This window comes from Dinoponera quadriceps, unplaced genomic scaffold (assembly GCF_001313825.1).
Source record: "Dinoponera quadriceps isolate SergipeBrazil2010 unplaced genomic scaffold, ASM131382v1 scaffold942, whole genome shotgun sequence".
NCBI lineage: Eukaryota > Metazoa > Arthropoda > Insecta > Hymenoptera > Formicidae > Dinoponera > Dinoponera quadriceps.
In genome coordinates, this window is record NW_014555154.1 from 858400 (window position 1) to 869955 (window position 11556).

The 11556-nt window shown below is 40.3% G+C and overlaps 4 protein-coding genes across 5 annotated transcripts in view; 3 read left to right on the forward strand and 1 right to left on the reverse strand.

The window, feature by feature from the left end:
* The window catches only part of LOC106743135 (solute carrier family 12 member 9), a 6985-nt gene extending 3122 nt beyond the window's left edge, over window positions 1-3863 (forward strand). The window contains exons 6-10 of one of the 2 annotated variants that reach the window (XM_014616681.1): window positions 413-682; window positions 831-1038; window positions 1132-1920; window positions 2196-2621; window positions 2925-3123. In XM_014616681.1, the coding sequence (XP_014472167.1) occupies window positions 413-682; window positions 831-1038; window positions 1132-1920; window positions 2196-2621; window positions 2925-3123 (1892 nt within the window). Of the gene's footprint in view, window positions 1-412; window positions 683-830; window positions 1039-1131; window positions 1921-2195; window positions 2622-2924 lie in introns of both variants that reach the window. The other variant, XM_014616680.1, reaches the window with a different exon arrangement.
* A 231-nt stretch (window positions 3864-4094) lies between these two features.
* On the forward strand, window positions 4095-5659 carry LOC106743122 (probable trans-2-enoyl-CoA reductase, mitochondrial). The gene is made up of 5 exons (XM_014616658.1): window positions 4095-4361; window positions 4502-4738; window positions 4815-5036; window positions 5122-5352; window positions 5429-5659. The coding sequence occupies exons 1-5, from the start codon at window positions 4095-4097 to the stop codon at window positions 5657-5659; spliced, it is 1188 nt and encodes a 395-aa protein (XP_014472144.1).
* LOC106743142 (protein OSCP1-like) lies at window positions 5655-7521 on the reverse strand. Its single transcript, XM_014616691.1, has 4 exons — window positions 7410-7521; window positions 6987-7306; window positions 6628-6905; window positions 5655-6352 (listed from the first exon to the last, which is right to left on the reverse strand). Exons 1-4 carry the CDS (start codon window positions 7519-7521, stop codon window positions 5998-6000), a joined length of 1065 nt encoding a protein of 354 aa, XP_014472177.1. The 3' UTR covers window positions 5655-5997.
* Window positions 7522-9785: 2264 nt separating this feature from the next.
* Window positions 9786-11550, forward strand: LOC106743123 (SET and MYND domain-containing protein 4-like; the record flags this gene model as incomplete). Its single annotated transcript, XM_014616659.1, has 3 exons — window positions 9786-10129; window positions 10342-11454; window positions 11525-11550. Coding segments are annotated over exons 2-3 (1098 nt in total), but the record flags the coding sequence as incomplete, so codon positions are not given.
* Window positions 11551-11556: the final 6 nt, after the last annotated feature.

Consider the following 11556-nt stretch of genomic DNA (forward strand, 5'->3'; position numbering starts at 1 on the left):
TATATATATATATATATATATATATATATATTTATTTATTTATTTATTTATTTATTTATTTGTTTATTTATATATATAGTTGTTATATATACGAATGCTATGTATAAGGTGATATATAAGAGATATAAAAGTATACTACTATATATTAATAAAGTCCCATTCCTTAGACATAGTAATTTTGGAAATTTTAAATTAGACGCATCATTTCTGAATATTCGTGCATCACGACTGCTGCTCCGAAGCATCCTTGCCAATTCGCAGAATAGTCAGCAATCCTGACGCACGAATATTCAGAAGTGATACGCCTAATTTGAAATTTCCGATATCATTGCGCCCGGGAGACAGCGTCAATCACTATACATGTGAAAATTTGTTTCTTTATATTCAATGTACAATGTGAAACAATTAATAGGTGAACTGAAGAATCCTGGCCGGAATATTCCACGTGGAACGTTGTCAGCGGTATTGTTCACATTCATATGCTACATCCTGCTGTCTGTATTGACGGCTGCCACTACCAGTCGGTTTTTATTGCAAAATAACTTCATATACATGATGCCGATTAACATTTGGCCACCGTTCGTCGCTGTCGGCATTCTCACGGCGACGTTCAGCGCTGGTTTGAGCAATCTGATAGGCTCCAGCAGAGTATTGGAAGCACTGGCCAAGGACAACGTATTCGGTAAGTAATTGACAAAGATGAAATTCGAATTTTTGACTGACGATTTTTCATTCGACCGCGCAAAATTACCAGCAATTAGTTTATATCTTAGTGGTTCAATTATTTAACCTTTGATCTTTACTATATCTTTGCTCTATTTCTCGCGTAGGTTCGGGATTAAATTTTATAATACAAGGTACGTGGCGCGGTAACCCAATAGCGGCGGTGCTTACCTCGTGGGCTTTAGTTCAGACGATTTTACTCATCGGCTCGTTGAACACTATCGCTCAGATTAATTCGGTATTGTTTCTGTTGAGTTACCTCGCGACCAATCTCGCGTGTCTCGGACTGGAGCTCGCTAGTGCGCCGAACTTCAGGTATTTTACCAAAATAGAGAATCGCTATCATTTTAATTACTTAATTAATGATTATACATTATACAATAAGTGTCTTCTCATTCTTGTTTCCAGACCTACGTTTAATTACTTCACCTGGTATACGGCGACCATAGGCCTGCTCGGCACGCTGATAATGATGTTCATAATCAACAGTATTTACGCTTCTAGTAGCATAATATTGTGCTTGATCTTGATCATCGTGCTGCATCTGTTCTCCCCGAGCAAGAACGCGCCGTGGGGCAGTATATCCCAGGCGTTGATATTTCACCAAGTGAGGAAGTACCTGCTGATGTTGGATTCGCGCAAGGACCACGTGAAGTTCTGGCGCCCGCAGATGCTGCTGATGGTCGCATCCCCGCGCTCCGCTTGTCCCCTCATTGACTTTGTAAACGATCTGAAGAAAGGAGGCCTCTACGTTATCGGGCACGTGAAGGTCGGCGACTTTTTCGGCCAGAGTAGCGATCCTACCATGGAGGAGTACCCACATTGGCTCAGTCTGGTCGATCACATGAAGGTCAAGGCTTTCGTCGAGCTAACCGTGACGAAAACGGTGCGCGAAGGCCTACAGCATCTGATAAGGCTGTCCGGAATGGGCGCGATGAAGCCGAATACCATCGTCCTCGGTTTCTACGACGAGGAGTCGCCTCGAGACTTCTTCTTGGATTCTCAGTATGCGACGTCGGTGTTCGAGAACAGCTCGACGCTTCCGAACAGCACTGTGTTTCCGCTGAGGCAGACCACGAGCGAGAAACACCTGGATCCGGTGCAGTACGTCGGTATGTGCTCGGACGTTCTGAGAATGAAGAAGAACCTCTGCCTATGCAGGAACTTCCATCTGATGAATAAAGCGCAGTTAACGAAGTAAGCGAGAGAGTTTATTGTCGGATAAGCAAATGACACGTAGAAAAACGCAGGACTTAAACAGTAAGGAAATTGACCAACCAATCGGTATATTTCTTTAGGCTTACGTATTCCGCAAGATGATGTGACGATAATTCACATGTCACTTTTATTTCCTTTTGGAGTACATAAATCTAAAGAAGTATACCGATTGGTTGGTTAATTTCCTTACATTTTTCTACATGCTATGTTCACACAGTATCGCTCATACCGCAACTACATACGTTCTCTTGCAGGAATTCGAACTTGAAGTTCATCGACGTGTGGCCGGTGAATTTCTTCCAACCGACCGATCAGGATCCGTTCGACACGACGTCGTTGTTCATGCTCCAGCTCGCCTGCATCATCAACATGGTGCCCGGCTGGAAGAATCTGCATCTCAGAGTGTTCCACTGCGAGAGCTCGGACGACAACAGGAATCTCGGCATCTCGGAAAACTCGATGAACGAGTTCCCGAGGGTCTCGAACGAACACAGAATACGAAAGTCGCTGAACCTGCTGCGAATCTCCGCGTCGATCAAGAAAATCCCGGAATGGGGGGAGCAGATCCGAGCATTGAAGGGCAGGTCCTTGCTGGAGCCGAAAACGGAGAATCACTTTGACGGGGGTACAGAGTCCAACGATAACGCCTTGAGCAACGTATCACGGGCTTATATATTGGGGTGAGCGTCAGCTGCAATGTTATTCTTTATCGCATTATTGATATTTGAGCTATCTTAATTTATTTTGAGAAATATTGAATGTCGAATAATAATATATTGATTTCGGAATAATAATATATCGATTTCAATAAAATATTGATTTAACCCTCGAATAACAAGATTGGGTTATATTTCAGATATTTTATATATTTACTTTTAAATATTTGAGAATTTTAATTATCAAACGGATAATATCGCTAATACAGGATATTACTACTTCAATTATAATTGTTCGCATCTTCTAATTTACACTTTGTGTTTCAGCGTCAATCAACTGATTAGGCAATATTCTGCTCAGACCGCGACGACATTTATTTATTTGCCCGCGCCACCAATCTCGACCACTTGGGACCAGGTCGACATGTATCGACAGTATTTGCAGTCGTTGACTGAATTAACCGCAGATTTGCCGCCGATTGTTCTCGTGCACGGTGTTAGCGCCGTCACATCGACCACTTTATAACAAAATGTACGGATAGACACGAAAATGTTTGATACATTCTTAATCTGTGAAAAGAGAAGATATTATGTCAATCGTAAAACTAAGAAAAGTTATATCATTACATTCTAGTTCCTCGGACATAATCTTAGTTATAAGCGGAATTTATTGTATTAAATGCACAAAGATCGAGGATAGTTTTTATTTATTATATTTCCTCATTAGTAACTTGATTGATTTTGCATGGTACTGTACATAACATGTAACCAAGCAATAAGTATTGTTTTAGATCTGTAGGATACGCGCTTTATCACGTCCAAAAGAATGTTTAATATGTATAAATGCTAAAGTTTATAATACTGTGATAACAAATGTATTATATAAGAGATTTTCGAAAAGCGAATATTTTTAAAGCGACGACTAGGCGGTTCTGTAAAGATATTGTACTAATATATACAGAGTAAAGGGCACTCTTAATTTTATGACCCGAAAATTATGTTCGGTGTGTGCGTTTCGCAGTTTCATGGATGAAACGCGAGCTTCTCGAAACTGTGCAAACTATTTAAAACACAGGTCGTAAAATTAAATGTCCGTTCTATACTTTATATAAGACACACTATTTCTATATCACTTTTTTATACCGCATTTCATGTCACTAATATTACTCAGTAATATAGTACTCAGTAATCCGACTAATTAAACAAAGATCCATTGAAATTACTCTGCTTATTATTAGTTGAATTGTACTATTTGAAAATAAAAAGGTTTTTTTGACCGTGACGTCTCGAACACTACTACTGTGGAAACAGAGAAAATTAATTAATAAGAATTAAAAAGTCACCTGATTTTTCATTTGCTTCGTTGAACTACTTGACCAATATAAAATCTCCGACCTGTCGTTCAGACGTTTTTGAAAAACTGTTTGAAAAATAAAATCGATAACTCGATTAACGTCGAACAGAGGCTCGATAGATTTCGAAATATCGAGAACACAGATGTCTCTACAGTCTAGAGAACGTGGTAGAGGGGTCGCCCGGTATTATCAAAGTATCGAATCGTGTGTCAACGATATGGTTACGTTCACGAAGCAATTAATTGTGCCGTTATCATGGTTCGCAAAGATTACGTTGACGAATACTCGGCAATTGAGCGCAACAATGGCCACTGACTGCGTGAAATCTCTGATGTACAAGGATTATGGCGATCCTGTCAGCATTCTGGAAGTGACAACACAAACAATCGACCGACCAGCGAGCGATGAAGTAAATATGATTAATTTATATTGTTCCACATAATGTTTCATTACTGCAACTGTGCAAATTGCACTTAACGCTTATCTGTTTCTGCTCGACTCACCTCAATCATACATTATATAACTAAACTTCGTTTCTCATCGATGTAGGTGTCTGTGAAATGGTTACTATCGCCAATAAATCCAGCCGATATTAACACGTTACAAGGGAAATACCCCAGTAGACCACCGTTACCAGCTGTACCGGGAAATGAAGGTGTTGGAGAAGTAGTAGCCGTAGGCTCTGATGTGAAGAATTTGTGCGTCGGAGACAGGATAGTGCCAAATGGACCCAATTTGGGAACATGGAGAACACAAGCTAATTATAACTTCAAAGATGTCTCGAAAGTAGATACATCATAGCTCAATTATTTCTTAACATATCATATTTCATATATGTCTCACTCCTGTCTACGTTTTATAGGTCCCGAGTCATCTGAGCTTGATCGAAGCCAGTATGCTGAACGTAAATCCATGCACAGCTTACCGAATGTTGAAAGATTTTGTTCCTCTGAAGCCTGGAGACACTGTGATACAAAATGGTGGCAATTCTGCGGTTGGTCAGCTGGTCATTCAGTTGTGCAAATTGTGGAATTATAAGTCGGTCAATATTGTTCGAAACAGGCCAGAAATACAGGAATTAAAAGTATGACATTGATTTCAGTACATACTATTGTTACAATGGTGCTGGATATCTGAGATAATATGTATATTTAATATCCATTATATAGGCCCAACTGACAGCCTTAGGTGCGGATGAAATTCTGACCGAGGGGGAACTTCGAACGACCCAGCTGTTCAAAAGTGGGAAGTTACCCGCACCAAAGTTGGCTTTAAATTGTATCGCCGGACAAAATGCGCTTGACGTCTCGCGTCATCTCGCTCACAGTGGCGTCATGGTGACTTATGGCGGCATGTCCAGAGAACCAATGACCATCCCTGTGGCTTCTCTTATCTTTAAGGTGATCAAAACAACTATTTATATTTGTGAGATTTGGAAGAACATAACAGTAAAAATCACGACTTTCATACCAACAGGACCTCTCCTTCCGAGGATTTTGGATGACAGCCTGGACGAAGGCGAATATGGAGTCCGAAGAGAGGACTGTTATGTTCGACGAATTGGCGAATTACTTTAAGGAGAAGAAACTGCAGACACCGGCGTACAAACTAGTGCCTTTCGACGAGTACCAAGAAGCTATCTCCTGCGCGGTCAATTTCGGTGGTCGCACCGGCCTGAAGTACATTTTGGACATGACGAAGTTTTAAAACGGTGCACAGTTACATGTGAATTTTCTTTTCCATTCTCCGGATATCGTTTTATTCTTCTAGACAGCTTGGGTTCGGCAATATATTTGCATTTAGTAGCATTTCGTGCGTATCTCCGGTGATATGTAAAATAAGTTTGTACAATTTTACGTGATTTCGACGAAACTGCAGTGAGAAGTGCGTCTTGTAAGATAGCAGCGGTAATTTTGTAATGGAAATGTAATATGTTTATTTGTAGGGGTATCACGGGTGTACAAATATGCAGGAGAAATACAGGAGAAATAATTGCGATTCGTTGTGTTCCCGACGTTAGGCCCTTCTTGAAGATCCTAAAAAGATCACTCGACCTTGTCGAGAAGCTCGAGGAGACCCATGCTGCGTTTCAGTCCCTCTTGCTCGTCCTCGAACAAGTCCGCGTACATGTCTAGCTTGGCTCTGTAATCCTCGTTCACCTTCGGCTTTGAGTCAGCCCGCTTCACACTATTCCCCTCGGCGTCGACTTCATTGTTAGCGTTCTCTTCGTCCTCGTTCGACAGCAAGTTGAGGGTGAACGGCCTCTCGTAGTTGGTCTCCTCGGTGCCCAACTGAACCGCCAGCATACCCAGTTCTGCTTTCGCGCCGCAGTCTCTCAGGAATTGCTGGTTGTCCCGCCGTGAATTCGTGTTGTCCGTTATGCCATACGTCGGCAGGTATCTGCAAATAACCAGGTAAGCGATCGACCTGATCTTAGGCCCGGTTTCTCATTTCCCGGCTGCGGTTTATGTTGATGATAACGTACAAATTTATATTTTTCTATTCACGGGTGATCGGTTAAATTTAAAAAATCTCCACGAAACTGTCAGTTTAATGATCAATTAAGAATGGAAAAACAATTTGTGCGTTATCGTCGACTTAAGTTTAAACCACAAGCAGAAAATGGAAAAGCAGGTCTTAATGGCACGCAAACACTTGCTATCCTTGTCTCTCACATGTTCTTGCCCAACAACGTCTTTCTATCGCCGAAGGTGCCGAAGGACCCGCCGCAGCACGTTTCCGGGCTCACGTCCTTCAGCCTCATGGTGGCCAGGCCGTTTCTGCGCTCCGCGTACTTCTCGTCGTACTTGTGCGGTATCACGTTGAAACTGGCGTCTTCGTTCTGCAGACCGCGGCGTAGAAGGATCGAAACCCGTACGCTGTACAGCTCCAGCTCCTTCAGGCAGCTCTGCCGCGCGCTCCAGACCTCATCGAAGGTCACACAGCCGTAGAACTGCACGTCAGAGAAATTGCACTCGGTGAATACCTCGCCTGGCACACCACGACTGCCGTCGAGCCGGCCGTGCGTACTCACGTCAACGATCATCTGATGCACCAGGGTGACGCACTTTTGCGCGTTCACGTCGCTTACCATGTCGCGCATCGCGTCTATGTGATTCAACGTGATGAGGATGACCTCCCTGGGCCCGGTCGCCGCCGTTAACTGGTACTTCACCATCATGATCATCAGGTCGAAGAGCTTGTCCATGCTGCTCTTGTCGAGCTTCATGATGGACGAGAGAGCGACGCGCTCCAAGGTGGAGCGCAACTGCGGCACCCCAATCATCGGCGTCTCCTCGAAGATCGACGACAGGATCTTGGGATTGAGCAGAGCCGCAGTCACGTCGTCCAGTACTGCAATCGAATGTTATCAAGTGGAGACGTTATAGTAGTCTGAAGAAAATAGTTTGTCAGACGCTTTTGAGAAAATCTAGTCGAACGGGACGCGTCGCCTCGCCTTGTATCGTTTTGCCGACGTCGATCCGCTGCGCCTTCAGCCTCTGGCGTAGAACGTACAACATCTCACCGCCCATGTTCAGGTACAAAATAGGTGTCGAGTGCGAAGACATCTTCGTCGTCGAATGGATCGCTTGACGTACGCCAATTATACATGCACGTGGATACACGTATGTTGCAACAAGCAAGGTAGTCGATGCGTTACCTTGACGACGTAAACGTACATAATTCTAATTGCCGTGTCGGTACCGAGTCGGCGCGAAACAGTTCGTACACGGACACGCGTCCTTCTCATTCAATGCAGCACCACCGTGACGTTCGTTCAAGATGATAATTATTATGGAAATTCTGTGACTCGATAGATTCACCGGGGCATTGGTTTCTTCCTGAGAAATATCGAAGTGCGCAGAACTAACGCACTTTTACGCCCAAGTTTCTGCATTCTTGTGTATATCTGATAGCATTACATTTCTTAACACATATATTAATCGTCATAATGAAAACATTAATAACTGAACAAAAAGGAAGTAATATTCTCAAAATGAGAAATAATAAACGGATAATTTTGATTTTGTAAATACAGTTAAATATTTCTATTGAGAGACTTAGCGGCCGCTGCGTCGCCGTGGTGCACAGTGCATAGTCTTCATATACAAATGAAAAGCAACGGAAATATACGGCGTAGTGAAAGGGTTAAAGAAAATTAATTAGACAAGATAGAAACGACGTTTAAACATTCGTCCTAATCGCGACAATTTTCCAAGTAACAAAGTCGAAGATAACATTATAACAGCAGTTTGATAAGATTACACGTGTGCCCTTTTTAAGAATGGATTTAAAAATTTATTAATTATAGTTTGGCTCAACAATATGCTATCTCTTTACAGATACAATTGTGAATTCGTGAAGTATGTACCTAGGGAAAAATGATATTTTCACCGTATATCATAATTGATTAATTTCAAATCTTGTAAAAATATTTGAGATTTAATCAGAAATTTCGAACTGGAAGTATATTCGGAAGAAATATTAAAAAATATTCGGAATTTTTCAATTTTGTGGATTTTTTCCGCAAAGATCGCCTCGCAACATTAATTTCCATGCGTTACAATTCTTGCAAAGTATCTATACGATTAAAATATATCGTCGATTCTTGCAATATTCAACCAGGTTCTTGTTGGCATCACGTTAATTAACACGAGGTCCTCTGACGAGTCTCCTGACACGAGTCTCATCTACGCGAATGCCAGTATTGATGTCAGTAAGTGAGTATCCAGCCACGATTTAGCACCTGGATGTCGGAACGCTAAATCAGGAAATGAAGACCGGAGAATACAAGGTCGATGATATGAAATTACAATACGTGCGACTCCTATCTCACTCATATCAACCCTAGGATATGTTAGATTATCACAAAAGACTAACACAAAGAATAGCACAAAGATTAATGTTTTATCGCCGATAAACGAACGTTCCAAATAATACTTGTATATAAGGTGTTCATAAGTCTTAGAGGCGTTCGTAGGCTAGAGGTATTCTTACGTGCAAGTTCTAGAGTGCAGTTAAGGAATACGATATAAGAAGCAAGTTAGATACAGAAAGTGCACAAGGTGAATCAGTTGTTGAAGGTATTCGTTTATTTGATTCGTAAGAGATGGTTGGTTTCCCGAACAAGAGAGCGGAAAATTAAATCGAACTTTTTAGTTTCGTCCGTATACTTAGAGAAGTTTTTAAATTTGTTTAATTTACCACAAGTGTCATTTTATACACATATTTTTTTTTTTACTTAAACGTATTATACAAGAATTCAAAGCATGCATTTTTTCGCTTCCATTTTTCGTCATCGTCATCAGTTAAGCTGCCCACAATGTTAGAAGTCTTCATGAATATACGTTACATTTGACGTAATAATTTACAGACACGTACATTTAGTTGCAAAACTTGGAGATATAATTGCGAGTGCAGAAACTGTCACGATTGAGAGACACTACCGACAAAGAAGCCGAAGCAGCAAGATGCAAAAATAAACTTGTTCAAGGTAACGTGACGACGTGTTAATACATTTTAAACTTATACATTTTGCAAAATATCTTCAAATAACAAGAACTCTTTGTCCTTCTTAAACTTAAATTTCTCAAAATCCTCCCTTTATTGCCAAATAATTTTATTGTTATTTTAATTACTATAACATCTGTTAAATTTATAACCGAATAATATATATACCAAATAATATTTTATTGTTATTTTCGTTAATACATAAAGTGTGTTAAATTACATGTTTGAATTCAATTCAAACTTGATACTTTAAAATCAATTTGGCCGCGTCACAAGTTTTCAAGTGCTACCAAATCGGTGAAAATAATCACTAGATTCTCGAGTGTTCTTCATTAAACCGTCCAAGAATATCCCACCGTAACTTTACGGCGAATCTCTCGTAAGATAGACAGTAGCGAAAGAAGTAACGTAATCCGATATATCATTAGTAATTCGACCTGATGAGCCTTTCATTCCGAAAAATGAACGCTTGGTTATATCGGTGAAACAGGAAGTGTCACAGAGATGAGAAGACACAAGTTTTCGTTTGATCCTAAAAATTGGATTGTTCAGCACTTTATCAACTTAGAAAAAAGAGAGAATGTCACATAAATCACGCGTTTACTTATATACGTTTACGATATCGCCATACCGACGTGGAGACATGTTGCTAATAGTTTATAGATCGTATGTATATTCACATTACGGTAGGAAATCCTTAGAAATATTGAAAAAAGAAAAGATATTTATGTGATGAAGGTATTTCATTTAGTGTTGAATCCTTTCTCATCTATTTGGGATATTTTGAACGATGTTAACTAACAACTTATAACATTTTGCAACGTGTTGTGCTTTGTAATTTACCTTTTTCAGAGAAACACTTCTTTTTTTATTTCTAGATCTGCTTACAAGTATTGGCAATATATCTTGAAGAGAAAAAATGACATACCATTACGATAAGTTAATGTTTGCACTTTTCAAGGCAGACAAATATTTTGATGTTATGAACAGCTTTCAAAAACTCAAGACTGATCAGGAGCGTGTGATATTTACTCTTAATATTATGTGGGAGAATGGTTTGATACCGTATGCAATTAATAAAACAAAGAATGCCAAAGATTCTGAGAGATTGCGGAAAGAAGGCAATAATATTTATGTCACTCGTAATTCAAACAATGTTTCATGCATTACGGCTTTGAATTTGTATACAAAGAGCATATCCATGGCACCTTATCCATCCTTGGAACTTGCTCTCGCTTATGCCAATAGGTCTGTTGTTTTATATATATTGGGTTTATATTCAGAATGCATACAAGATATTGACAGAGCATTGGCCTTAAATTATCCCGATGATCTGAAAGGGAAACTCTTCATACGCAAAACGCAATGTCTAATCGCACTGGGCAAACCAACTATGGGAGGTATGATTAAGAAAACAGAACATTGGATAAGTGAGATGACCCTGTCTCCCAATAAATCAAAAATAGAAGACAAATTGGATGGATTGCGCTGGAAGATCGAGCAGGGAAATATTCAATGCAGTCCTGTGAGATCAGAAGAATCTGAAATTCCACTGCCTGTTATCAAGTCCTGTAATATTGAAATTCCTTGTGCATCAGATGCTGTAGTCTTGAAATATGACAAGCAATATGGTAGACATGTTGTCGCTGCTCGTAACATTGATGCAGGGGAAGTACTTGTCGTAGAAAAGCCTTATTCATTGCTGTTGACACAACAGATGAGACTGACACACTGTTCAAATTGCGTGAAAATATGTTGGGCTACTATACCCTGCAAAAATTGCTCTTATACGTTGTATTGCTCAGAACAGTGCAGGGATATCGAATGGAAGAAGTATCACGATGTGGAATGTGATATCATTACTATCATGGTCCTTTGTGGCTTTCGCGATAGTGACTTTTATAGTTTGAGACTTGCTGTGCTCGCCGTGAAAGAGGCTGGTAATATAAAACAATTGAGAACCATGTTGAGGAAAGTTGATGAATCTGATGGTACGTAAAATTAATACCCTTTATTATTGTACAGCAGCAAATTAAGGTATTCACGGTAATATTGTTTCAGATCCAAGAACTATGGGTTTCTCCTCAGACGGG

What these genes read in the sequence shown, in the direction of transcription:
- LOC106743122 (XM_014616658.1), top strand. Translation starts at nt 4,095, where the DNA reads ATGTCTCTACAGTCTAGAGAACGTGGTAGAGGGGTCGCCCGGTATTAT. An exon ending in ACCGACCAGCGAGCGATGAA is followed by an intron (nt 4,362 to 4,501) that starts GTAAATATGATT and finishes TCATCGATGTAG; the next exon opens with GTGTCTGTGAAATGGTTACT. An exon ending in TGGCTTCTCTTATCTTTAAG is followed by an intron (nt 5,353 to 5,428) that starts GTGATCAAAACA and finishes TCATACCAACAG; the next exon opens with GACCTCTCCTTCCGAGGATT.
- LOC106743142 (XM_014616691.1), bottom strand. Translation starts at nt 7,521, where the DNA reads ATGTCTTCGCACTCGACACCTATTTTGTACCTGAACATGGGCGGTGAG. An exon ending in TGCATCAGATGATCGTTGAC is followed by an intron (nt 6,906 to 6,986) that starts GTGAGTACGCAC and finishes TCTGACGTGCAG; the next exon opens with TTCTACGGCTGTGTGACCTT. An exon ending in ACGTTGTTGGGCAAGAACAT is followed by an intron (nt 6,353 to 6,627) that starts GTGAGAGACAAG and finishes GGTTATTTGCAG; the next exon opens with ATACCTGCCGACGTATGGCA.